This window comes from Halichoerus grypus, chromosome 1 (assembly GCF_964656455.1).
Source record: "Halichoerus grypus chromosome 1, mHalGry1.hap1.1, whole genome shotgun sequence".
NCBI classification, from domain to species: Eukaryota; Metazoa; Chordata; class Mammalia; order Carnivora; family Phocidae; genus Halichoerus; species Halichoerus grypus.
In genome coordinates this window covers 111,748,659-111,776,393 of record NC_135712.1, presented here as the reverse complement: position 1 = coordinate 111,776,393, position 27,735 = coordinate 111,748,659, and the positions used below count along the sequence as shown (strand labels likewise).

Below are 27,735 nucleotides of genomic sequence, written 5' to 3'. Positions count from 1 at the left end.
TACATTTTTATCCAATTATTATTTTCTGGTATTTCAATTCAAAAGAAATTAATAATGCATTTCTTACCTTAAAGCACATTCATGATATATAGATACGTGCTGATCGATCTTAAAATAAAATTGCATTTTGATAACACTAATCTCTGGGTGACTCTTGGATTTTCTGCTTCTACATTGTTTGGAATAGAACACTTAGTTCCAGACTAGTTATGCTTCTGTTCAACATTTTTTGTTCTGTGAACTTATGAGTAGGAATTAAATGATGATGATGATGATGATGATGATGATTTGTATGTTCTCCTATGAATAATTTAATCAGGAAAGAAATCCGTCTGGGGGAAGAGAAGCAGATAGTGTACAGATGGTCCCATACTTATGTTAGTTTGACTTACAAGTTTTCGATTTTACAATGGTGTTGAAGGCAGTACCCATTCACTAGAAACTGTATTTCGGATTTTGAATTTGTCATATCACATGTGGTATGATATTTTTTGGTGATGCTACACAGTGGCAGCCACGTGATCATGAGGGTGAACAACCTATACATTTACATCCATACTGTACCCATACAGTCATTCTGTTTTTCACTCTGTACAGTATTCAATAAATTACATCAGATATTCAACACTTTATTATAAAATAGGCTTTGTGTTAGATGATTGCTACTGTAAGTGTTCTGAGCAAGTTTAAGGTAGGCTAGGCTAAGCTCTGATGTTTGGGAGGTTAGGTGTATCTGATTTATGGTATTTTCAATTTTTCATGGGTTTATTGGGAGGTAGCCTCATCGTAAGTCAAGGAAGAGCTGTATTTCTAGTCAAACTGGTTTTTATTTTTAACATAAGTTTTTGCTTTTTCAAATTTTTTGTGCCTGTGCTTTGTCCCACCAACAGGAATAATCAGAGGTTGATTTGGGTAACTGGTCACTCAGAGCGTACACGGGATGGCCTGAGACTGACTGATTCTGAAAGCTTTCTGGCAAGAGGAAGAACAATTTGCAATCTTGCAAATTATTGACATTTTTTTGTAATTGGACATTTTAAAAAATTCTATTTTTAAGTGATTTAAAAAAAAATCCTAACCTATTTGAAAGTTTCTTTGGTCAGAGGTCTACATTTTAAAAAGATTGTATACTAAAGAAAATGCATCACATAGTGAAAGCAAGAGATAAGAGAGTGCTTGAACCCATGGTTATATGTGTCTTGCGCGCTTTCCCAGCAGCCCTGAGTGTTTTGCCTCGTGTTCTGTTGCAGCTTCTGCTTAGATTGGTGACATAGGCGTGCTGGACTCCTGAAGGCCATGTGCAAGAGAGATACTGGGCACAGACACTCTCACAGCCAAGTCTTTCTTCCTTTTGAGGGGTCTTGCCTGTTCTTTGAGCATTTTGCCCATTTAAGAATTCTTGTGGAGTAAATTGGAAGCAATTGGTTTGTCAGTACATGAGAGCTGTCGAATTTTAAATGCTGTAGGCCTGTGTAGCATTGTGAACTAATGTTGTATAAAAATCCACTGTACAGCTAATCACTGAAGAAAATACTAAATGAAAATGATTGCATAAATCTTTTTAGGTATCCAATATTTACCATTTAAGATTGCCATTTATTAATTCTGTGTCTTATCCTGTAATTCTTATCTTTTGTTTTGCTTTTAGTTCTAGAAAAGGAACCAGTGGTAAGCTTAAAACACCTCCTGTAGCTGAGGCTGGGTGGAATTTGTATATTGTGGATACGATCTCACCAGTGCAACTGTACAAAGAAATGGTACTCCTTTCAGACTTCCAATTCTTATTTGTAGAAATTTAGAGTCAAAGCAATGCCCCGATATTGATTCTAATCATCACACATTCAGAGTGCCACAGCCAACCAACGTTCAAGCTCCGTCTGGCAGTAGAGTGTGGATCTTTAGTCACCTTCTCGTTTTCACAGCTCCTGACATTTGAGGAGCCAGTAGAAATCCCCTTCACTAAAATAAGACTTCCTTATTCATACCCACCCTCCAAAGAGGATCGATTAACCAGTCTAAGCATAAATAGCCTTTGACCTTTACTTTGAACCCTAGCAAAGAGAGCCAGGAAATGGAGCTGAAAGAAATCTTAGATCATTTATCCCCATCTCACTCTTTGAAATATTAGTTGATTGTCTTAGGACCTTCGCACCTGCAGCATTATCTGTTGGGTAGTGGCCCAGACGGGGGCACCCTTCTTCCTTTTTTAAGAGTGACAGCTGCCAACTCATTACTCGCAATTTTTTTTAACTCTTTAATTTGAAATAATTTAAAACTTACAGAGAAGTTGCAAGGATAAGAATAGTAGAAATAAAACTCTGTATATTCTCCACACAGATTCACCCATAGTCAACATTTTACCCCTTTTGCTTCTTTCTCTCTCTTTTTTGTGCTTTTGCACTTTCTAAACACACACACACATACACACACACACACACACACTCCCCCCCTCCCGCCCCCCCCAGCCCACGCACCGTGATCCATTGGAAGGTAATTTGCATGCATCAGAGCCTAATGCCCCTAAATACTTCACTGTATGTTTCCTAAGAATCCGGGTATTTGTTTATCACTTATTCAGTTATCACTGAAGTACCATCAGATGCTTAATAAATTTAACAGGACACATATTCCAATGTTGCAGTTGACTCAATTATGACCTACTAGTATCTCCCTTCTCCAGTACAGGGGCCAGTCTAACATCAGGTAGGGCATTTAATTATCATGCCTCTTTGGCCTCCTTTCATCCAGAATAACTTCATAGCCTTTATTTTTTATGGCATAGACATTTTTGAAAATAAATTTTTGCCCCTCCACCTTTTTAAATTTTTTATTATTTATTTTCTTCTTGTTTAGATTCAGGTTATGTATGCTCATTCTCAGCCAGGACATTACATAGGTAACGTTGTGTCTTTCTCAGGGTGTTACATCAGGAGGCACATGATGTCTGTGCCCCTCATTGGTGATGTTAATTTTGAACATCAGGTCAAGGTTTTGCCTGATTTGTCCCTGGCATTTTAATGCTGATAATTATATTGGTTTTGCCCTGTCCTTTTAATTTTGCTTGATTGAAAGTCTTAAAACTTCATCTAGATGATTTGCTTGCTGGAATCTGAAAATACTGATGGGCTCAGATTAGCTAGTGATAATTTTAATAAGCCCACTGTGGGTTATAGAAATAGGCCAAGTAGAACCTAAATTTACTGACTGAAACTACAATAAAGGAAGCATACTCAGTCTAAATTTAAGATTTAAATCATAGAACTGAGAAAAGTTAACTGTTTCACATATGTTTGTTAGCCTTATTGAACTATGAACAAATTATTGCTAAGTTAACAGTGTTATTAGTATTACAGTGTTATTTGTACCTTCTCTAGTGATTAGCACTGTTTAACAAGGGGATGTTTACAATCACGTATGTATTAAGCTGGCTCATGGATTGTGGGGGAAAACAACACCTCAGCTAGGCCCTATCAGAATGGTAAATAACCACTTTTTAGTTTTTTAGGATTTAATGTGTTTAAATATGAACTCTACTAACAAAATATATAGATACTCTTAAGAACCAGGAAACTTTTGGGTGTTTTTCTGCAGCAATATTAGCTGTTGGCCTTTTTTGTTTCAGGTAGACTACAGTAATACCTACAAGACTGCAAAAACCCAGAGCTGCATCCACCTTCTTAGCGAGGCTCATCTGTTAGTGAGGGCTGCCTTGATGGATGCCAATCAGTTGGAACCTGGAGAAAAAGCAGAGCTTTTGGAAGCATTTAAAGAAAGCTGTGGGCACCTTGGAGACTGCTACAGCAGGTTGGTGATGCTTCTTGGAAACTTGTTAGAGAAGCCATCTTGAGATTTGGGTGTCGGTACTAGCTTTTCCATCTCTGGTAGCTACCTGATGAATGGGGGAATGAATGAGGGGAGGAGATTCATTTATTCATTTATTCCGCCAGCATTTGTTGAGCACATACTGTGTGCCAGGTCCTGTGCTAGGCTTAGAGTCACAAAGATGAACATGACTGTTTCCTGCCTTCAAAAGGAGTTACAATTTGTTAGATGAACAATGAATCTCCAGTTCATGAGTCTCCTTGCACTTAATTTAGGAATTAAATTTCTTTCAGGCCTTCTGGGCCTGCTCATGACCATGAAAATCCCAGAGACAGCCGTTATTACTAGTTTATTGCCTGTTAGCCTTTAGAGAGAGATACCGTTTGGATGGTCTGTGATTTTAATCTTAGTAGTCAGTGCTTTTATGATTTCAGAAAAGGACTGGGATGAATAGTGGTTTTACTTTTAGAGATGGTCTTTATAGATTTTTTTGTGTATGATTATTTCAAAGGCTTACTCGACCCACGGGAATGATTATAAATTAATAAAACAGACTTTTTGTGCCTATCAACACCATTATTTTAGAGCCACTTTAAAAATCCTAAAATTCACTTAATGAATTATTTTTCTATTTTTATTATGAGCAGACAAAAAGAAACTGTATTAATTAGGATGACTTTACAGAATAAAACTTAGAACTTGTTCCAACTACTAATGGCAGTAGAAGAGTATTTTGAGATTTATGCCATCCGGAAAGCATTATCTGTTTTATTATCAAATGTGTTAGGCACCCAGGCTTCAAAATGACAAATTTGAGGTTTTTTTACTTCCTTCCCTTTAGGCTTGACACCCAGTATTCCCACCTCGCCTTGCCATACTATAAGATGTCTGGTTTGTCTATGGCTGAAGTTCTAACCCGAGCAGACTGGGTACTAGAGGATGGATCACAGAAATACGAGAGGGGATTAATCTTTTACATTAATCATTCACTTTATGAAAACCTGGATGAAGAATTAAGTGAAGTTAATATAGTTTTCTATTTACTTATATCAACCTTCTTAACTTTTCATGTTAGCAATTTATTTTATGCGATACTGTTTTAGAAGTCAGGTTCCAAATATTTTTCTTTGGAATTATTTTCTTCTTTTCCTAAAAAGGTAATGAATGTGTCCTTTTCTTCATTAATAATCCTAGAATTATAGCTTGGAAAATAACTTATAATCACCTTCTCCTACTTTCTCATTATATAGATGGAGGACTGTGGTCCATTGTGGTTGAGTGACCTGCCCAGTGTGACAGGAGCATATCTTTAGAAGAACGACACACACCCCGGGGCCTTCCCCTCCTTCTCATCTGCAGCCCTTTGCACAACCCTAGTTCTCCCAAATCCCAAGTGTCCAAGCTTCACTTATGAAATCCTGACCCAGCGACCTTGAGACATTGCTAAGGCTTATTTTTAGCCCCTCATGTATTTTTAAAAAGAATTGAGTGCAAATATGCAAAGCTGGACATTGGGAGACCAAATGTTTTAAGGTTTTGAGAGAAAGGAAATTTTTTTGTATACATTACCTCATTAAGTATATCTTGTACTAAGCTGTAATTTTTAAATGGACTTTTAGGTGTAATTTAATCAAATCTTTAATTTCTTCTTTTGAACTCTTGTTAAAATTAGAAATGCTAGCCACAACTCGGTACATATTTTCGCTGCTTTTTCTTCATTATACCTCAGCAAAGAGATCACTTCAGCTCATCTCAGGTCTCCCACATTATCACCGTGAACTCTGTCTTTTTTAATCTAAAACGTCATACTTATAATTTCGTCTCATTTGGAAGTTTATGTCTTTTATATCTCTTTTTTTCATTTTTGCTGATTTTGTTGCTTTCTGTTGATTAACCGGCCTTTTATTTCTTATTCATGTTCACTAAAGGAATTAGCAGCAAAAGTGGTCCAGATGTTCCACGTGGCTGAGCCAAAGCAACTGCCGCATATTCTCTGTAGTCCTTCTATGAAGAATATTAATCCTTTAACTGCCATGAGCTACCTAAGCAAGCTGGATACTTCTGGGTTTTCATCGATCTTAGTGACATTGACTAAAGCAGCAATGGCTCTGAAAATGGGGGATCTTGACATGCACAGAAATGAAATGAAAAGCCATCCAGAGGTATGGTGCCCTGCCTGGTATTAGCAGCAGGCTGAAACAGGACCTGGTAGTCCTACGTTGTTTAGCTTTCTTTTGGCTTCTGTCTAGTTCATTTCTTCTTAGTCATAAAGGAAAATAGACTTAATGTTAGAAAAGAAGTGACCCAAAGTGGGAGTGCTTGGGCTTTGGAAATGGTAAATGAAAAAGAAATAAGAATGACCAGTGGTAGCAATGGGTATCCAAAGACCTCTCAACTTTGCGTCAGGTACTTTTAGAGCACAGTACTTGGTACTGAAGAATATATAGGCTCTGTCCTGAGCTGACAGGCTGATCTAGCATGAGGGATATGGTATGTCCACTGAAACAGAACAGAGTTATGTGTGTTCAAGTACAGCAAGTGGGATGTTAACCATGAGCCTTAGGAGTCTAGTAGTGGAGGAAATGGCCTGCACTTGGGAAAATCACAAATTACGTTATAGAAGATTAGTATTTGAATGATATATCAAAGAAAAGGTAGCTTTTCTTTCGAAGAGAGCCCATTTAGAGTCATGAGCCAAAGATGTTAATCATTAGGGGAGGAAATTAAAAGGTAATGTTAATTGAGCACCTATTATGTCCCAGGTCTATTCTAAGCCCCTTATATATGCTATCTGACTTAATTCTTGCAACAATGTTATAAGTTAGATGCTTTTATTATACCTGTTATAAAGATGAGGGAACTAAGACAAAGAGAGGATAAATGAGTTGTCCAAGATCACATAGCTGTTGAGTGTTCGAGCCAGGGTTTGGAGCAGGCAATATGGCTTCTGATCCTGTGCTCCTATTCTGTTGTTTTGTTGCCTGTGGTCAAATGCCCACAGTATGACGTTAGTTTCTAAAACAAGAGAGCAGAAGTGTTTTATCATTGTACAAATGACATGTTTTGTTAGATGAAGAGAGCGAGTCAACATTGAGGTCTCCTTTGCCTTGAAGAGTACAGTTTTAGAAAGATGAATTTTCTTAAGATATATTCTTTTTATATTCTTATGGTATGTTATTTTTAAACAAGTAGACTTAAATATAAAGCTCTCTACAAAAATAGGATATCCTGATGCTTAATTAAATATTAATAACTTCTTCAAAGACAGTTAACAATGATGTCCCTCTTAGAGTGAGAACTTTGTAGTTAAAGAAAAATTGAGATTGAGTATTAATAGTTTACCCATGAACCTTGAATGCACTGGCATGTATTTTCAAGATGAATGCAATGTACATTTTGATCCTAAATTTCTTGTTTATCTGAAGATGAAGTTGGTATGTGGCTTCATTCTGGAACCTCGACTATTGATTCAACAGAGAAAGGGACAGATTGTTCCAACTGAGCTTGCAGCACACTTGAAGGACACTCAGCCTGGACTGCTCGTGGCTTCAGTTCTGGGCTTACAGAAGAACAACAAAATTGGAATTGAAGAAGCAGATTCCTTCTTTAAGGTTTGTCACTTTCAAAATGCAATGGTTCTGGGTAGGCTGATAAAATTGGTGGGGGGACGGGAAGCAGAATAAGAGACTGAGTTTTCATTTGTTTATTGAAAAAAAAGACACGTAACAAATTTATAAAAGTACACATTAAAAGGATGTATCTAGAAAAATTCCATTCATGCAACCTAGAATCTGTTTTCTGTTCAAATATCTCAATCTACTTTGCCATGGCACGAATGCTAATGATAAATTATTAAATGCATGGCCCACATGATGGAGTGCTACTCAGACTAGCTATAACTTGATCGATAATATATTTATCTGGGATATGGGGGCTTGTTTCACTGTTTTCAAGGTGCTTTGTGGTAAGGATGAAGATATCATTCCTCAGCTCTTGGTAGACCTTTGGGAAGCTCAGCTCGTAGCAGGTCTTCCAGATGTGGTTCTCCAGGAACTCTTTTTTAAGCTCACATCGCAGTACATCTGGAGATTATCCAAGAGGCAGCCCCCTGACACCATACCATTGCGAACATCAGAGGATCTGGTGAGAGAATAGAATAATATATTAAATTAAACTTGTACACTACACATTATAGTAGTGTACCTTGTGATTTTTTTTTTTAAAGATTTTTTTTTATTTGACAGAGAAACAGCGAGAGAGGGAACACAAGCAGGGGGAGTGGGAGAGGGAGAAGCAGGCTTCCCGCAGAGCAGAGAGCCCAATGTGGGGCTCGATCCCAGAACCCTGGGATCATGACCTGAGCTGAAGGCAGACACTTAACGACTGAGCCACCCAGGTGCTCCTACCTTGTGATTTTTAATGGCTTAGAATCAAACCTAATTTATATTACCAGATATCTTATAAGCAGGAATGAAAAATACACTTAAATCTTGTCCATGAGTAAAGTTTCTTGCATTTTAAATAATTTTGTTTTGTAAGGACTGCCCCCTACTGCTCCTATATTACTTACTTGCAGTGGTACCTCAGTAGACAAAGCATAGAGGAGGGGCTTTCCCCCCAAACATGTCTGCACTCCCTCAGGGGATAGTTCCAAAGTAGAACACAAGACACATTTGCAGACTCCTTGGTAGGAGAGGAACTGCAGAAGGCTTGTGGGAGGGAGACTTCCTTACTGGACTCATTTCCTGTCAGCTGCACACACAAGAGCTATTCTGTAGCCCTTGCAGGAGCCCTAACAACTCTGCTTTACCACTTCCTGTCCCCTTCTCCCTCTAGCCCTTTATGCCTGTCCTGGATGCCACGCCTAATGTGGGTTCACTGGAAAAGTTGCCAACTTCTTGAATAAGGGGGCTTTATGGGAATTGTCTTGAGAACTTACGGAAGAGACTTTGCCTAACAAAGAAAGTAGTAGAAGTAAAAATTCCAATATTACTGTTAAATTTTTTTGAGTAAAATTAGCTTAAAAGCAGTATTGCTTTTTTTGCTACAAAGTGTTTCTTAGGAATATTTTAAAATTTAAAATGTAAGGAACTATTGGGGCACTTGGGTGGCTCAGTCAGTTAAACATCTGACTTTGGCTCAGGTCATGATCTCAGGGTCCTGGGATTGAGCCCCCTGTTGGGCTCTGTGCTCAGCAGGGAGTCTGGAGTCAGTTGGCTTGTCTCTCTTCCTCTGCCCCTCCCCCCTTCGCTCCTGCGTGTGCGCTCTCTCTGTCTCTCAAATAAATAAATAAAATCTTAAAAAAATAAATAAAAAATTTTAAAAATATATAAGGAAATATTTAGTGCATTTCCCCCCATTTTTGGTGCAGTTTTATTCAGTGAGAAGCAGCAAGGCTGAGACTTTTCCAGGGGAATATATTCTAAAAGACTTCTGTTCCCGTTCCCAGGAAAGTGTATACCTAACTCTGTGACAAGGCAGAAGATTAGCAATTGCTTGTTCTTTTTGGAATGGATGAAGAGAATCTTGTTTTGTTGTATTTTGTTTATGATAAATTTCTTTTACATTTTAGATTAATGCCTGTAGTCATTATGGCTTAATCTATCCATGGGTTAATGTCTTAATATCATCCGATTCCTTAGCGGATAAAAGTTATACAGAAGACCTTTCAAAATTACAGGTAAATAAAAATGCCTTCTTTTTTTATGAATATGCATATTACAATATAGTATCAGATTTAAATTTGGTAAAACCTCAGGTGTCCTGTTAATCTAGAGTGTATACTTTTGGGGGGGGAGGATAAAATCCACAGTTAGGCATAGTCAGGAGCTCTGGAGGACATTCCCACCTCTGCCTGAAACTGCAGAGAGGAAGGCGGGCGGCTCCCGTTCCCGGCTCCCCCCACCCCACCAAGGCTGGTTTTGTTGCCTGCAGAGAGTGAGTTCACCAGGTCACGTGACTGACTTGCTTCATTTTTCAGGATGTGCTTGGAAACACTTTGTGAAATGGAAGTATGGCAAATGCTTAGTGGTGTTTTTATTGATGGCATTTATTTTTTGTTTAGTGTTCACTCATGTTAGGCCTCTAGCCCAAGGCCACCACTATCTGTCTTATAGAAAGTAGGTTAAAATAGCCAGTTTATCTGGCTCCTGAGGAGGAGTCTTAAAAAAAAAGTAAGTATGATCAAAAATGTAGATCATCCTGCAAGAATTCTGCCCATGACAGTGTTTTTGCCACAAATAAGAAATAAAGTCCATCTTTGACTTGGTGGACCAAGCTGGGCTAGATGTGGATATGATTTTATTTCAGGTAGTCCTGTGGCCCAAGGACTGAATATAACCCCCACATCTGCTTTGTTTGGTCTGCCCAATATAGTGCCAACATATACAAATTGAAATTTCCAATGAAGAATTCTGAGTTTCAAGATTTTTCTTGAAAAATTCAGCAGAACTGGTAACCCTGGGCTTTCACTGCCTCTGAGACCTTAGAGTTGGAGCGAACTAGTGATTTTGCTCCATGGTCAGTGCTCATATTGTCCTGTCTGCCTCAGTTCGTATCTCTGGGTCTGCCTGGTCCAGATATGGTGTCCGGTGTCCATTTTCCTCATACCCAGCTGCCTTCATTCATTTCCATAATCTGTTTTGGCCTGTTTAGGCTTTTGAGTTTGCAACCCCTGATTCACCCTGGGAACTGGTATAAGTGTGGTTCCTGCTTATAGAAACCACAATGGCAAGTTGGGGTTGGGGTCAGGGAGGGAAGATCAAAAGCCCATATTGCTTAGACTCAGGCTTTAGACAGGCCTGAGTTGTAAATCCAGAGATGGAGTTACTTACATTCATGAAAAACTGCTGGAGAAAATTCTTGTTGGTTCATATCTCTAGTACACTTACGATACAGAGGCTCCTTAGGGCTTAGCCTCAAATACATTCATTCAACAAATATTCCTCAAGCAGGTGCTGTCAACTTGGTCTGTGGCATTGGATAAGCCAGGCAGGGCCTTGCCCTCCCAGAATATATATATTAATTACATATTTAAAATCACAGTTGTAACTAGTGCTGTTAATCTTACCGGATAGAGCTTCACAGAATTTTTATAATCACTGCTTGAAAAAGTGTAATTGAGTGATCTTTTAAAATTCATTTTAAAGTATTTAAAAAGAATACTTTCTTCTGGGAATCTTTGCTGTTTAAGGATAGAAATGTAGTCAACCTATACTTTTAAAAATTGTTTTCCTAACAATGAATCATGGAACACTACATCAAAAACTAATGATGTAATGTATGGAGATTAACGTAACATAATAAAAAAATAAAAAATAAAAAAAAATTGTTTTCCTAATTGTATCTTTTTCTAGATTATCTGTGGGTTGAGTCATTAAATAAAAAATAACCATCAAGAAACAAAAAGATCTCATTTGTTTTCACCTAGAGGAATGGGAGTTTCAGAATCACCTGGAGAACTTTTCCAAAATTTTATGATTCCCCTCTGCCCCGCATCCCACCATCACCACACAGATTTGATATGAGTGTCTGTCTCTTATCCTCAATCACTGTTATAGTGTATTTGTGCAAAACTTAAAATAAAAACAATCTATAAATCAACTAATGTCAAAAAGCTGCTATTTGGAAAGACACAGTAACTAGTAGATGCCCTGCCTTTTGCCATAATCATCATGGTCCCCTCCCCCACTTCCTTGCCGACCACCACTCCTTAGATTGTGTCGGTGGAGGATAGAGTCTGTGGGTTCCAGCCATGCAGAGTCGGCTGAGAATGGGGGATCACAGAAGGAAATAAATGTCCGTGTGTTAGGTGTGGAAAGGAGCCCATTTCCAATACTGAAAACAAAGGGAGCACTCTGCTAAGTAGCATTAAGAGTAGTTTAAAGAGTATCCTTTGGGCCATTTTAAATTCAGTGATACACGTGTTGTCTGGTGTTTCTTATTTTTAAACTTGTTGATGATATGGATAAAACTAAGTAAAAATTCATGGGTAATCAATTTGTACCAAGCTTTGAGTAGTTTCATTTAACCATGGTTTGGGTTACCCATGCCTTGATCCTTCCTACCCTGCCCATTATCCAAATTAATCAAAAGTAAATATAGAAATAATCTGTGTTTTCTTTCATGTGGGAGATCCTACAAGTGGTAGATTTTCATGTTTGCTCTCTTGTTGTCAGGAAATTATTTCGATGAAGGTGACTATTAAACTTGCAGGAAGGAAAGGGACCAACCTTATACTCCAAGCCATTCCTTGGTAGATATTTGGAATAAAATAATCAAGCTGACTGTAAACGAATAGGTCACATTCCATATCCTCTTGTGCGTCTGAGAAGATGCTGTAGTAAAAAGGATACAGGAAGAAGAAAAATCAGGAAATGACCATCTCATCTTTATCCAGAAGAAAGGGAAAGCAGAGATTTTTTTTTGGTGGTAGAATCAAAAGTAGTATTTATAGTTTAAATGTTTAAAAGTAAAACACTGGTAAAGTTCTGAATACTCAAATACTACCTACTCTATGTCTTTCAGTTTGTGGCAAATAGTATTGATACAATTGCTTTAGTTTTCTTAAATGTTAGATTTTATTTTTGGTTATATATGTAGTGCATGCTTATTATAGAACATTTGGAAGATACAGGAAAGTGTGAAAAAATAAAAAGTGGGCTTTGTCCTTCCATCCAATGAGCTGATCTCTGTTTCAAATTTCAAAGGCATTTCTATATGTACATGTATGTACCTGTGTAGATTTTACAAAATTGATCCTGCTCTGAATATAATTTTGTATTGACATTTTTTACTAATCATTCTGTTATGAGCATTTGCTCATTAACTAGCCACTGACAATAATTTTGATGGCTATATAATATTCCACCATATGAATGTACCGTAATTTACTTATCCCTTATTTAACATAGATCCTAGTTGTTCAATATTACAATTACTCCTGAAATGAAATGGACATAAATCTTTGACCACAATGTTGATTATTTCCTTAGGATAGAGTCCTAAAACATTCCCATTAGTTTTAATTTGCAGTCTATCCAAAGCAACTAAAATATGTTAGTTTAGAAATGATTGCTTTCTATTAAACAGTTTTTTTCTTTAAACTAGAGGTGATTTCAAGATTATTTAATACTTCAGTCTACTTAGACTTATAAATATTGTATGCATGTCCTCTAAAACCTCATTCATCTTTTTGTTTCCTTTCCTTTTTTTTTTTTTTTGGCAAGTGCTGTTTGGTCTTTTTAAAAAAAATTGTATTCTATATATTGTGCTTTAGTTTTTTGGGTGCCTCATTCCATAACATTTCACTTTTCTGTTCATAGTCTCTTATATGTGGTCCTTCATTTGACATAGCTTCCATTATTCCATTCCTGGAGCCACTCTCGGAAGACACTATCGCTGGCCTCAGTGTCCATGTTCTGTGTCAGACACGTTTGAAAGAGTATGAACAGTGTATAGACACACTGTTAGAAAGATGCCCAGAGGCGATCATTCCATATGCTAATCACGAGCTGAAAGAAGAGAATCGGGTACGCTTTTTCAGCTTATGTCTTTTAGGCTTGATTAGTGATCATCAGATTTGATAATCTTGTTGCCTTATCTGCAAAACAGGGACAAATTCTATCAGTCCAACCTCACAGGTCTGGATGGGTCAAAGGAGCAAATATGTTTAATATGTTACGTGCTTTGAATACTGTTAGAGACTATTAAAATGTATGGTGATTGTATGTTATCTTCATTAAAAACCTCATTTGGAAATAAAGCAGGATATTACTTGAAGATTTGGGAAACAGTGTATGATAGGAAAATATTTTCTGGGCTATATGGTCTTTAGCTTAGAAATTAGAAGAGTTTTAAACTTTAGTACTCCTCCCTCCCTCCCACCTCCCCTCCCTTCCTTCCTTCCTTCTTGTTACCTAAGAGATGATAACAGGGCATGTCTATGTTTCTTCTTGAAAATAACGAAGTACATATGTACAACATACATATCATTAGATTTTCAAGTTACAAACCTGATTTATGGTATAGTTTAAACAGAAGCCTGGCTGCTGATATAACTTCTGTTGTAACAAAGTTTGGCACCTTAACCAACATGATGTATTTTTGCCCTGTGCTTTCCTGCACAATCTTACTCTCGTTGGAAATTTGAATGTAAAATGCATCAAACTTAAACTGTATTCATTTTTTCCTAAGATAGACTTTGTGGTGGAAAAAACTGCTGCCTGAACTTTGTCACAGAATAAAATGTGGTGGAGAGAAAGGTCAGCTTTACCTGTCATCATTAAAAGGTAAAATGATCTTTTTTGCTTGATTATAAATTTGAGTCCTAATTTTCGTTTCCATAATTTGCTGAAGACTTGCTTTCTCTGTTTTTTTCATGAGGTTCTCAAATGAGGTGAAGAGGGTCTTAGCAGAATCATCTCAAAGGTTTATTTCCACATTGATATGCTCCCCCATCACATTGGATATTCATTTATCTCTTCGAGCCATGGAGCTGATACTTTTAAGTCAATCTTTTCAAACACTTAACAAATGATCGTAGTCATAGAAACTCACAACCTCAGTATTTTAAAAACTTGAATAGCCATTAATACAATTGCATTTTTTATTGATGATCTGAGTGCTTAATTTATTTCATATAGGAAATTAAGATTATTATTATTATTAATTATAATTGTAAGCAAGTATTGAGGAATAACAAGGTTCTCAAGGATTTAAAAGTTGACTATAAATTATGCAGTGTTTTGCAGCATAGGTATTGTTTGAATTTGCATAATTTGTAGTCACCTATAATTTGGTTATCAATTTCTCTAGTCTTACGTGTTAATATCACTAGATAATTGTTGGCCTGATGACAAAGGGTGTGGTTATATTGATTTAATTGTGCATAAAAGATTAGAAATTGACAGTGCTGGGGGCGCCTGGGTGGCTCAGTCAGTTAAGCATCTGCCTTCGGCTCAGGTCATGATCCCGAGGTCCTGGGATCGAGCCCCACATCGGGCTCCCTGCTCGGCAGGAGGCCTGCTTCTCCCTCTCCCACTCCCCCTGCTTGTGTTCCCTCTCTCGCTGTGTCTCTCTCTGTCAAATAAATAAATAAAATCTTTAAAAAGAAATTGACAGTGCTGGCATTGTGTTTTCCAGCTGACGTGATTGGTTTTTAAAGTGTTAGGCAGAGCCAGTGGCCATAGGAGGGTGTTTTTCTGAAGACGCCCACCTAAGTAAAGTTGCGTGCTTGTGACTGGGAAGATGTGGTGACTTGATACTAACTTTTTGTCCTACTCATCTCCCTGAGTGAATTTTTGCTTTTCAGAAGGTGGAAATGTCAGATATTTGATGGCCTTGTCCCCCTGTGTCACGTTTATCACATACCTTGGAGCCGATTATTTGTGTGGGTGGATCACTTTGCAGAGCAGCTATCCCACAGCTTCATACCTCAGTAGCACCATTATCTCAGTCAAAGGACTTCATCCTTTCCTCATCCATATCCATGTCCTCTCTACCCCTAGCCTACCCATAATCATTCCTCCAAATGTTCCATTTTTCTCTATCATCAAACTATGTCAGTGCGTGTGCATAGACATGTGCATGTATGTATGTATGTGTGTGATGTGTGTGGCTCATTAGACTAAGTGCTGGGTGAGATTTATGTTTACTAGACTCCAAAACCTCAAGAGCTGGTATAGCGTTTTACTCATTTTTCCTGTTGTGCCCTCCTTACCAGCAATATGCCTGTCCATAGGAAGCGTTCTCTATTTATTGATTTGAAGGGAAGACACCTGAATAATTTCAGGTCCATTTTCAAGGGAGTTGTAGTGCACTGAGAGGAGACCAGGACTAGAGTCTGGAGACCTGGTTACTGAGTGACCGGAAGCAGGTCAATGTTTTAGTATCCTGAGACTAATGAGAAGTTCAGGATTGACTCTAGAATAAACGTTAGGCAGGATCGTAAGATGGCAAGGTTGGAGATGGAGGTCGGGAATCTATGTAATATGCTTAGGAGCTTGGATTTCTTATCTCTCTAATACAGCATTTCTCAGCCTTGGCACTATTTACATTTTGGACTGATAATTCTTTTGTGTATATGCATTTTAGGATGTTTAGCAGCATTCCTTGCCGCTAAATACCAGCAGCACTCCCCCAGTTATGATAAACAAAAATGTCTCCAGACATTTCCAGATGTCCCTGAGGAGCAAAATCATGCTGGTTGAGAACCATTGCACTAATGCAGAGCCATTGAAACTGGGGCTAGTGATTGGCTTGTTTCCGGGAAATATTTGTTACTGTTTTTGTGGTAATGGACTGTGTTTATTATTAAAAATGTTACTACTGTAGTAAGTTACAAAAATGAAGTTTAGAAAGTCATTTAAAATCCCATCAGCCAGAAATAACTATTTTCATCATCTGATGAATATTTTCTAGACACACTGGAGGATTTAAAGTCCTCTACAGATTTAAGATATTGACCTTATTCTTGGAGTTATAACCTATATTAGCCCCTCACTGGTTGGCAGAAGAGGAGAATTGGGCAGTGGCAAGATTTTTGTTGCCTCTATAACCTCAATACTGGCCCCCAACTCGGTTTTTTTAAACCTATGATACTATTTATAGGCTCCACATTTACGCTAAATAAACTGGTTTGATAGGGAAGTATTGATAATTCATGTTTTTCATATGGGTTTTGCAAACTAGTTAGTAGTCATTGTTTATTAAGTTTCTATTAATATTTTAGATATGCATCATTGTATTTTATTTAATTCTCAAAGGACTCTAGAAGCTAGCAGATGGTACCCCCTCATTATAGATGAAGAAACTGGGACTCAGAAGGTTAAGTGGCTTTCTTAAAGTCACAGAATCTGTCTGACTCCAGAGTTAGGGATCTTTCTCATACATCACTGCTGATCCATTCATTAACTTTTTAGCAACATGGGCATGTCATTCCTTTGTGTAAGGGATGCTTTAGGTTGCTGAATATTAGAGAGATGACTTTGGATGGATGCACACACATCTGAGCAGGAGATTTTATATTGTAGTCACTCTGCAGATAGAGTAAGTGGTGGACAGGTGAGGATCACACAGGGAATGGCACTGGTGTTATTGCCAACACTGTTCTTAAGTGTCACCCCCTCTCTTCCCAGCAGAGGGCAGCATGTATGTATCAAGAAGCAATGGAATCATAAAATTATAAACATGTTTGCTAAATCCCTTAGTAATTGAAGATGTACACGAGAGTACCTTATTTTACAGTTTGGAAAAAAATGGTCATGAAGACAGATTTGTGCTTATTAAAAACATGAAAATCTCATAATAGAGAGGAACTGATTTAGGAAAATGTCATCCATCAATTAGTAGTATTTCCTGTCCTAGCAATCTTTATAAATTACCTGCAATATAGCCCTAACATTAAAGACAGTATCCAAATTATTTTAGTTTTCTTTAGAGGCTAATAAAAGTATATTGAAAAATAATGCAATGAAGCAGTAAATCAAAATTGCATGGAACTAATATAAAATAAAATTCAGGGCATTTTAGAAAGAATGAATAAGAAGTTGTTAAAACCGTAAGTAGTCTGTGGATTTAAAAGACCGATCTTTTTTTTTCTTCCTGTTGTAGTTATAACATTTTGTTGCCTGACCTCGCTTCTAATTGGTTGAGTGATAAGAAAATTGAATGAAAGACAGGCTTGCAGTTCTAACTCAGATACTGTCCTACCAACAGAAACGTTGTCAGTTGTTGCTGTGGAGCTGGAACTGAGGGATTTCCTGAATGTCCTCCCAGAAGATGGCACTGCAGCATTTTTCTTGCCGTATCTTCTTTATTGCAGTCGAAAGAAATCATTGACTTGAAGGTATCATTTGAAAAATACCACAATGCCATAGAAGACTGACTTTTAAAAACAACTGAATGTCCAGTAAAAATGTAAATAAAGGATTTTCATATCGAATATGTGCATTTGTTGCAGATGCTTTCAGGCTGCTTACGTTTCCATGAAGTGGTATTATTAGTTTGGTACTTTATGACCTGCATCCAGAATGTAAAAAAAAAAAAGCTACAAAACTTAAGAATTTTCTCAAAGAAGGCATATGTTTTTAGAAGTAGACACTGACTTTTATTCCAAAGAACATCAAATCAGTGTTGCTAGAGAAGTGACAATCTTTTTCACCCCAGAAACACAAAGAAACATTTGGTGGGTATGTTTGAAAGAATGTCACTCCAAGTGGTCCAGAATTTATTCTTGATTTTTCCAGATACCTCAATTAGGTCTCTTCTTCTTCTTCTCCTCCTCCTCCTTCTTCTTCTTCTTGAATAATTTTCTTTGAGAAAGAGGTTAATGTTTCCCCACAGTAAGATTTCAAATTTTACTTTTTTGTTACTTTTTAAAACTCATGCTGTGGTTTCTCCCTGAATCAATGAAGTAGAAATTTACAAAGTTAATTGTCTTATTGTCTGGCCATTAACATAATTTGTTGGATGCATGTTTTTCAGCCAAAGCCTTGTTTCTGTTTTTTTATTGGTGTACTTTTGCTCTTTTAGCTAGAGTATATGTGAAAATAAAGAAATATACCATTGTATTCACAGTTGTGTCTTCTTTTTTAGCCTCTTATTAAACAATTTTGAGTCCAAGTTCAGCTCATTGATAATGTGCTTTGACTTTACTTAAGACTGGCCAAAAGCTACTCACCCAGCATCTGCCACAACTGTATTTTGAAACTTTTCTCCTGATGTTAGTGTTCATCTTTACCAAGATTTAATCTGTAGAATTGTTTGTCAATTTTGCCTTTCTCCAGTTCCAGATTATTCTCCTTTTGACCGTCTCTTCAAGGGTTCACCAAATCCAGATAGATAGGCATTATTTTAATTTTTTATTTTACCTTGTTTTATTTCATTTTAAAATTTTATTTTATTTAAAAAATTTAATTTTTAATTTATTATTATTTTAAAATAATTTTTTACTTTCTCTACACCTATGCCCTCATGTCCACTGATTCATTAAGAATGATATCAGCACCATGTTATAGGGATTGATGGGAAGCCAATGGTTGAAAACATTTCATGAATCTTAATAGCGATCTTTGAAGAACCATCAAGGACAACATCTGGTCATAGATTTTGGGGGTGGGGGTGGAGAATACAGTTTTATAAAGTCCTGGTGGTGATATGAAGGACTTATGTAAATCAATTATAATTGTATTAGAGTCAGTCATGTGTCTGTTGATCTTTTCATATGAAACAAAGAGTTTCCACCACAAATACATGAAAGTGTATGTTTTCAGTCTTTTTTTTAATGCTTATAGCCATTCCAAAGTAAACTTTTTCTTCAGCACTTTCACGTACATTGTTATGAATCACTGTTTTTTTCTTTTTTTTTTTTTCCACTTATCACCAATTTATTTCTTTCAGCCAGACTTGGTCTCTATAGAAAAAGAAATTTTAAGACCATTATTATAAACAGTACAGTGGTCCCCCCTTATCCACGGCTTCAGTTACCCATGGTCAATGTAGTCCAGGGGCAGATGTTCCTTAGAAGGTCAATAGTAGCTTAACGCTATGTCATAATGCCTACGTCATTCACTTCATTTCATCTTATCATGTCAGCATTTTATCATCTCACACCATAACAAGAAAAGGAGGATCACTATATCCTGAAGGATCAGGATGAGATGTTTTGAGAGAGAGAGAGAGAGGGACCGCATTCACATAACTTTTATTACAGTATATTATTAAAATTATTCTGTTTTGTTATTATTGTTGTTAATCTCTTACTGTGCCTAATTTATAAATGAGACTTTATCATAGGTATGTATATATAGGAAAAAAATAGTATATATAAGGTTCAGCACTATCCATGGTTTCAGGCATCCACTGGGGATCTTGGAACATATCCCCTATGGATAAGAGGGATGACGACTCTATATGTCATCTGGTTTAAATGTATTCGCATTTTTTACTGTTAGTTGTTTTGTTTAATTATTCTTGATTTATTTCTATTTTTCCATTTTTTTGTTTTCTTTTTTATTTAAAATCCATTCATTAACATATAGTGTTTTATTAGTTTCAGAGGTAGAGTTTAGGGATTCATCAGTTGCATATAACACCCAGTGCTCATTACATCAAGGGTCCTCCATCACCCAGTTACTGCTTACCCCACCCTCCTCTCCTTCAGCCACCCTCAGTTTGTTTTCTATAGTTAAGAGTCTCTTACGGTTTGTCTCCTCTGATTTCATCCCATTTTATTTTTCCTTCCCTTCCCCTATGTTCATCTGTTTTGTTTCTTAAATTCCACACATGAGTGAAATCATATGATATCTGTCTTTCTCTGACTAACTTATCTCACTTAGCATAATACCCTTTAGTTCCATCCACATCATTGCTAATGGCAAGATTTCATTCCTTTTTGATGGCTCAGCAATATTCCATTATATATATATATATATATATATATATATATATATATATATATATATCTTACATCTTCTTTATCCATTTATCTGTCTATGGACACCTGGCAGCAATGTCCATTTTTTTATATATTTAAAAACATGTCTCATTCTAGTACTGCTTTATTTAAAGAAAATTTACTTTGCTCCCTGCAAGATCTTCATCAATTATAAAGGGGAAAATAGTAACTTTATAGTAAAGAAACCTGGCAGAAATCTCCTTAAATCAAACGCTCAAAGTTAACATAATCAGTAAGGGAAAAAAATCAACATCTTGTGCCTCTTGACATGTGTACAGAGAAAAACAATATCACTTCTGTAAGAATCTTGCCAAAAAATGTATAACCTGAATCTAATTATGAGGACATTAGAGAAACCCAAATTGAAGGACATTATACAAAGTGGCTGCCCTGTATTCTTTAAAAATGTCAAAGTCGGGGCACCTGGGTGGTTCAGTCCATTGAGCGACCAGCTCTTGATTTTGGCTCAGGTCATGATCTCAGGGTCGTGAGATCAAGCCCCAATGTCAGTCTCCATGCTCAGTGGGGAGCCTGCTTGAGAGTCTCTCTCTCCTTCTCCCTCTGACTCTCCCCCCGCCCCCAGCTCTCTCTTTCTCAAATAAATAAATCTTGAAAAAAAAGTCAAAGTTATAAAAGACAAAGAAACTGTTCCAGACTAAGAAGACAAACCAACTGAACACAATGTATGAGTGGGATTTTCTTTTTCTGTGAAGAATGTTATTAGAATAATTTGTGAAATTTGAAAATGGTCTGTAGTATTGAATCATCTTTAATTTCCTAATTTTGATAGGTGTATTATGTTTCTATATAACAATATCCTTACTTTTAGGAAATATATATATTTACTATATATGTTTATTTAACTTTATATATAACTTAATATATATACATTTACTATTGTATATGTGTTAGAGAGGGAAGAGGATGGGGGGCAGATAGGAGAGAGAACAGGAAGCAAATATGGCTATGTAAAATGTTAACAGTTGGGGAATTTGGGTGAAGGGTATATGGGAATTTTTTGTACTATTCTCACAACTTTTCTGTAAGTCTGAAATTACATCCAAAAAAGTTTAAAAATTCCTTTTCATTGGTGGTTAGATATTTACCAAGCAGAGTATTGGATTGGATTGGGGTAGTTACTAGAAATACAGAATATACAGTCCCTGCCTGAATAACTGAAAGCTAGGCAAGCCTTTTTTCCTACTGACTCCTCTAAAAGGTTATCTGACTGTAGTAGAAATGTCACAGTCTAAAAAAAAGTACCTTTTATATTTATCAGAGAAGGTCTTTATTATGCTTCCTCTGGTAGGGGAAATGAAGCATTCCATTAAGTATATCAGGATATTTACAGTTCTTTTCTAGTGATTTTTTTCATTGTGGTGGAAATTGCCTGTCTCCTGGTGCATAATACTGAACAATTTTACTCTAACCTCCTGTGCTCCCTTTTCTGTGTCAGAGTAGACAGAAGATTTTCTAAGATTCAGAATTAATGTAGACTTACCCAAAGCTTTATCAAACTTTCATTTAAAGATAATTCAGACTGGTAAACATGGCTCTCCATCTTTCTGTTTATAGTTCAAGCTATCTTTTTCGTTCATTACCCCTTCTTTCGCTCTATACGATACCTTTTCCTTTTGTAGAAGCCAATTTCTCTTTAATCTTTTCCCCAATGTGTGTTTTCCCTTCCCATTTGCAGTTTGTTCTACAGTTTTCTCTAAGGCTTTAAAAACAATCTCCCTTCTCTTAACCAAGCAATCCTCTCCCTCTCCTTCCAGGCTAATTCCACAGGAGGAATCCTCTGCACGTGAGGCATTTGCACACATGTATTTCCAGAATGCCTGCCTCAGTGCTCCCTCAGAGCAGGATCATCGTTTTGTGTGGTGGCTTACGTGTGTGCTGATGTTCTTTAAACACTGCAGTTTTCTTTCTCATGTTTGACTCTTCACCTTGTTCCGTAGTGACTAGCACTGAACCCAGCGGTTTATTTACCTCTGCCAGTCTTTGGCGTTCCGGTACTCCCAGTCCCACGCTTTGTAATAAAGGCTTTAAGAGAACCATTTTTCATGTTACGAGGTGTCTGTGTAAAACCCGGGAGCAGAAATGAAAACTGGTCGTTTGCACTCACGGTTGATCTTTGAGTGACTTTTAATTTTTGAGAGATTTATTTCTATATTTTCTTCCACTTATATGTCCTCTTTAATGCCTGTTTTAAAGAGGAAACACAAGGCATTGTTTTCTCTACATCATTTCCCCCTGTTGGATTGGCCATCGCCAATTCCAACAATTCTGAACTCAGAAGACCCAAGAAACACCAAAGCCTGCGACCACACAGCAGGATTTCACTCTATAGAACACATTCTGTGACTTTTTACCCAGGAAAGGGCTGTTCCTTCTCCTGTGTTTCCTGTGCTTCAAGAGGGAGTATTATTGCTGGGCTGGGGGAAACATGGAATTCAGATTCTATTTTTTTTTCCTGGATCTTTGCTATAGTCTGAACCTTGGTGTCCCCCCAAATTCCTATGTTGAAAACCTATTGCCCATGGTTGACAGCAACTTGGTAGGGCCTTTGGGAGGTGATTGGGTCATGAGGGTGGAGCCCTTGTGAATGGGATTAGTGCCCTTGTCAAAGAGGCCCCAAAGAGCTAGCTTGTCCCTTCCACCATGCAAGGATAAAATAAGAAGTCTGTAACCCAGAAAAGGGCTGTCACCCAACCATGCTGGCACCCCGATCTCAGGTTAACAGCCTCCAGAACTGTGAAAATAAATATATGCTGTTTATAAACTACCTAGTCCGATATTTTGTTAGAGCAGCCTGAATGGACTAAGACAATCTCTGACAAACAGTAATCAATAATACTTCCCCTCACCCCTAGAAGTAGAGAAAGATATTATTTCTGCCTGATTGACTATTTAAAATTATATTGATTTTTGGGGGGGGGGGTGGGGAGGAGTTTCTTGTGTACCAGACCTAGAAAAAAAGTTAAATGTTTTCTATTAAGAAAGAAATTAAACTCTGAATGTGTCTTTTGTTAGTCTTTTGGTAAATAACACGACCACTCCCTTATATCAGTTTTAGGAATAATTGCACTGCCTTAAATTGGTGTCATTTGTATTAGCTGAGAGACTTCTGGTGCTGTTATCAGTACCAGCTTTCAGAGGATAAGCAGTATCCCACACCATTTAGCAGTAAAAACAAAATTCCTATTTGGTGGTAGGAAAGGAAGAAATCAGGGCAGCGAATTCACGAATGCTTCATATTGGGGAAAGTATTTAGGCAAAGTAGTGCATCTTAATTATATTCATGCTATGTGACTTCTAGAATTACTAACTCGATATTCACCTTCATTTGGTAGAACCGTGTAAGTAGTCTCCATTCCAGCATGAATGTGGTCAGTCACATGGCAGTGGAGTAACCAGATTCCAGGTGTCGTTGGAAACATTTCTAGAGTTTGGTATGTCCCAGGGAAAATGTCAAAGACATCAGAACTATAAATGCCCCTGTGCTTAATTAGAAAAATGACAAATATTATATAATGTTTATTATATGTGAGAGTTCATTCAAATAATCTTTCATTGGCCAGCTCAGGGATAGTGGGAAAAGTGGATGAATCTGTTAAAGAAAGAAAAAAGAGAGAGAGAGACCCTGCACATTTGTGTGTCCGAAACAAACAGTGAGGTATGCGGTCTTGGTACTGCTAAATGTCTGGCAGTAGGGGCCACGAAGTGGGTGTGAAGGGGAGATGTGATGAGAGTCCATTCATCCATTAGGACCACCTGGCGCCTCTTACACTTCAAATCCAGTTTGTCTTTTATCAGAGTGCTTGAGTTACACAAGGGAATTTAGCTGTGGCCTCGTTTCGGTCCTAATCTCACTTTTGCTGAAGCTCTTCTAGATTAGCTGGTCCGTGAAACTTTATGGCAGGGAGGGGAATGCAGGGAGCAGGAAAGGAGGCCCATGGAGAAGCCAGAACCAGAGGCAGTTCAGGTCGAGTCTAGACTAGACACAGAGTAGTTGGGGGGTATTTCTGCAAGGACAGAATTGAAAGTCTGCTGAGAAGGTAACATCTACGTAAAGCAAAATACAGATAACAAAATGGCCTTTTCTGCAATGGGCTTTGTGGTAGTTTCTGAATTTTCTACATTAACTCAAAGGTAAGAAAGAGAGCTTTTGACTCCTGCTGAAATCGGCACTGGGTGAGAAGCAAAAGCAGCGTTGAGATCTAGAGACCGATCAGTTGCCCGACACCAAAATGATAAACTTGTTCACTTTAGGCTGTTTAAGATTCAGAAGTTAGAACTGGTAAAGCTTATAATAAAGTCTTGGCTCTACTCTCTGATCCATCATTATGTGAACATGCCTAACCTCTCTGCTAACAATGCTATTCAAATGCCTTGGCCAGCAATATGTGAGCAGAATTCCACGAAAACCCACTAAAACTATAAATCCAACGAAGAGCCCAATTTGTAACAAAGGTTGGTAACAGCAACTGAAATTGCTGTGTGGCACACTCTTTGGATATAATTTAGTTGTCTCTTGAAACTTTTTTTTTCATGAGTCTCTCTGAGGAAATATTTTCATTTGTATTAAAACATTTTCCAATAGAGCAAGAATAATGACCGTGGATCACTCTTACCTGGTACCCGAAGCTGTGGCCATGAAAATGTACCGAGTGCAAGTCGATTTCATTGCCCATTCCCATCAGATACCAGTTGACTTCATCTCCCACGTGCATCGTGAGGCCTTGCAGGTTCCCAAACATTCTTCCATTAATAGCTGGGGAAATCACATGATTTTTTTTTTAATTACTTTTCAGGATATTTTAAATCAATGGCTGTTTCACTGACCATATGATTACTAGGTTAATATATGAATCTTTTTGAGATAATGGAAGTTATTTCCCTACAGACTGGGAAATGAATACTTTAGGGTCAATAAGGTCACACTGCTTTTCTAGTCCTTTAGCACCAAAAGCCATAATCCTAATTGTGAATTTAAAAGAGAATGAGACCTTGGAATGGGGAGAGAAGTTAATAGGTGGTTTTTCTTTGAACAGAATTCTACCTCACATACAGCATGAGGCAGAACTGGTTTACTATAAAATGAATAGTCTCCAAACTAATTTTATTTGAAAGAAGAAAAGGGGGAACATAGGGCTGGAATAATGTCTCATACCATGCATTTTATTGCTTTCTATGAATTCCTCATTGTCTTTGTTTACTTTCTCAGGGTGTTCAGAGTATGTTTTGATGTTGTCATCTATGTACCAGGATTCATTTTCATCAAAAACAAAAAACAGAAGGGAAAATTCCAGTTTTGTGATGGGATTGAATACTTTCATGTAATGTCTCCGGCAAACAATCAGTGGGCCAATTAATCCACTATACAGATCCTGAAAACAAGCAAAAACTTTGGTCATTTTTGTGATAGAAGTCAGGATTTCAGAGAACTGGGACCTCGGGAATTTCAGAGGGATCGATTTAAGTTGTAGACTTTGCCTAACATGGTGCTGTCAGGTCAGTCACTTTCCACTTGTGGATAAGTTGGACTAACCGTGAGTAGTAGGTAGGTCAAATGGGTGATGCTGAAGTAACAAAAGTGCGTGCAGGGGCCAAATATTGGCTCAGCTAATGAGCAGCAATTTAAAGGAACCCCAAACGAACAGTGTTGGTTGGCCTATTCCGTAAATCAAGCACAGTGCTAGTCTCTAAAAATCCAGAGATGAATCAAACAAAGCCCGTGCCCTCCAGGAACTCAGTCCAGTAGGGAAAATAGAGGAGGGAGAAATGAATCACTCGCTGTGATGGAGGTACATAAGGTGCTAATGAACACAGAGGAGGAAAATGACAACTGACAAATCTATGAGACGTTTGGTCTGGCGGGTGTCAATAATGACAGATGAGGTCTGGAAGGGTCTTTGAGCTCTATCATGTTCAGGAATTTTAGACTCTATCGTATGGGTCACAGGGAGCCATTGAAAACTTGAACATGACATGGCAACATATTTGCATTTTAGACCAGTCATCCTAGTGGTGAGTGAAGGAAGGATTGAAGGAGGAAGAGACTGGAGCGTGGGAGGCCATTGCAGTAGTCAGGCAAATCACGAGGACCCAATCTATGGAGACAGGGAGAAGAAATAGACTGAGCTCTATGGAGGTGGGTGAATTGCCTGTGTGAGCCAGGGGGAAGAACTAGATACTTCATACCCAGGGTTCTAGCTTGAACAAATGAGTAGATTTGGAACTCGTGGTGCCACTTATTGTAACAGGAAATACAAGAGGTAGAGGAGGATCTCAATTCCATGTTAGAGTTGCTGTGTTTCCAGTGCCGGTGGGACATGCTGATGGAGATGTTCAGTAGGCTGGTATATAAACAGGTCTGGAGCTCAGGAGAGAGATTTGGACTCGAGATTTAATTCTACAAAAGAATCTTGGAACAAGTTCTGATTTGCAGTTGTTGAGTGTTTTGTTGGCTTTGAAATATTCAATAAAATAGCTTTAGTTGTGCTAGTACTGAGATCAACACTTTTATTATCATTAATAGAGCTCTGAGATCATGTACCTCAGTTCTTTGGGTTTAATGTATTTTTATGTCAAAAGGGAAATAAAACACTGTACTTATTAATATTTGATTCTGTTACCCATAATCAGCAGTCATAGGGTTAACACACTTACAACTCTATCCTTAAAAAGAAACAAACTGAAAAATGAAACCAAAGTGAATTGTAGAGAAGCTTCCTTTCCTGGGATTTTAAGATAGAATTGGATCACAGGAAAACTCTAATCTCATCTTCCTTCAACTATGTGTCTAATTTGGGGATTTTCACAAAACAAATGATTTAAAATTTACCTTAACTTGATCCACAGTTGAATAGTAAGCCCATGGAATACAAGCAGAATCCTCTATTCCAGGTCCAGATCTTTCTGGGATCTTCCATATGTAAGTGCGAGTTTCACCTAAATAAATCAAGTGTTAATGTATCTGGTTATATTTGGTATATATTTGCGATACACACACACACACAGACACACACACACTAAGTCTTAATAACCAATGACCTAGAAACTGGAAATGTCAAGGTAATTAGTGTTAAAAAGTAGTAGCACTCAAAATTGTTTTCAGGGATTTAGTGTTAAGACAAACTGTAAGACATACTTTTAGATCTTCTTTGTCAGTTATGAATTAACTAACCACGACACACACCTGCAATACCACCAAGCCAGGATGTGGCAATACCAATATCACAATTTGAAGGTATTTTGTAAGAGATCTTTTTTTTAGCTTGAAGTCTGTTTCTGTAAAACACTGTTTTCAACCGTCAAGTCATTTCCCCCAATGTGAGCACCTTCCCCAAACCTTCTCTGTGTTTGTACCTGCGTGCCCTGTGTCATTCCCTTGGCCTCAACTTGGCCTTCTTTTCTCCTTTTCTACCATTATCCCTAGCGATTCCAGAATTCCT

At 37.5% G+C, this 27,735-nt stretch overlaps 2 protein-coding genes across 11 annotated transcripts in view; one reads left to right on the top strand and one right to left on the bottom strand.

The window, feature by feature from the left end:
* Positions 1 to 18,392, top strand: part of HPS3 (HPS3 biogenesis of lysosomal organelles complex 2 subunit 1) — a 39,605-nt gene extending 21,213 nt beyond the window's left edge. Inside the window, exons 8-17 of one of the 7 annotated variants that reach the window (XR_004924592.2) lie at positions 1,649 to 1,757; positions 3,623 to 3,804; positions 4,664 to 4,844; positions 5,751 to 5,984; positions 7,248 to 7,433; positions 7,777 to 7,965; positions 9,395 to 9,502; positions 13,146 to 13,352; positions 14,017 to 14,111; positions 17,539 to 17,764. Coding sequence is in view for 3 of the 7 variants with exons in the window: in XM_036115621.2 (XP_035971514.2) it covers positions 1,649 to 1,757; positions 3,623 to 3,804; positions 4,664 to 4,844; positions 5,751 to 5,984; positions 7,248 to 7,433; positions 7,777 to 7,965; positions 9,395 to 9,502; positions 13,146 to 13,352; positions 14,021 to 14,111; positions 17,539 to 17,666 (1,615 nt within the window). In the remaining 4 variants the exon portion in view is untranslated. Of the gene's footprint in view, positions 1 to 1,648; positions 1,758 to 3,622; positions 3,805 to 4,663; positions 4,845 to 5,750; positions 5,985 to 7,247; positions 7,434 to 7,776; positions 7,966 to 9,394; positions 9,503 to 9,802; positions 13,120 to 13,145; positions 13,353 to 14,016; positions 14,112 to 17,538 lie in introns of those variants that run through there. The other 6 variants (XM_036115621.2, XR_004924595.2, XR_004924594.2 and 3 more) reach the window with 6 other exon arrangements.
* Positions 7,511 to 27,735, bottom strand: part of CP (ceruloplasmin) — a 58,356-nt gene continuing 38,131 nt past the window's right edge. For 2 of the 4 annotated variants that reach the window (XM_036115616.2, XM_078070543.1), the window contains 6 exons: positions 27,126 to 27,232; positions 25,452 to 25,668; positions 24,913 to 25,052; positions 23,619 to 23,781; positions 12,054 to 12,158; positions 7,511 to 7,962 (listed from right to left, as the gene is read on the bottom strand). In XM_036115616.2, coding sequence (XP_035971509.2) covers positions 12,055 to 12,158; positions 23,619 to 23,781; positions 24,913 to 25,052; positions 25,452 to 25,668; positions 27,126 to 27,232 — 731 coding nt within the window. In that variant the 3' untranslated portion in view covers positions 7,511 to 7,962; position 12,054. Of the gene's footprint in view, positions 7,963 to 12,053; positions 12,159 to 18,670; positions 19,235 to 22,267; positions 22,482 to 23,618; positions 23,782 to 24,912; positions 25,053 to 25,451; positions 25,669 to 27,125; positions 27,233 to 27,735 lie in introns of those variants that run through there. The other 2 variants (XR_013447037.1, XM_036115619.2) reach the window with 2 other exon arrangements.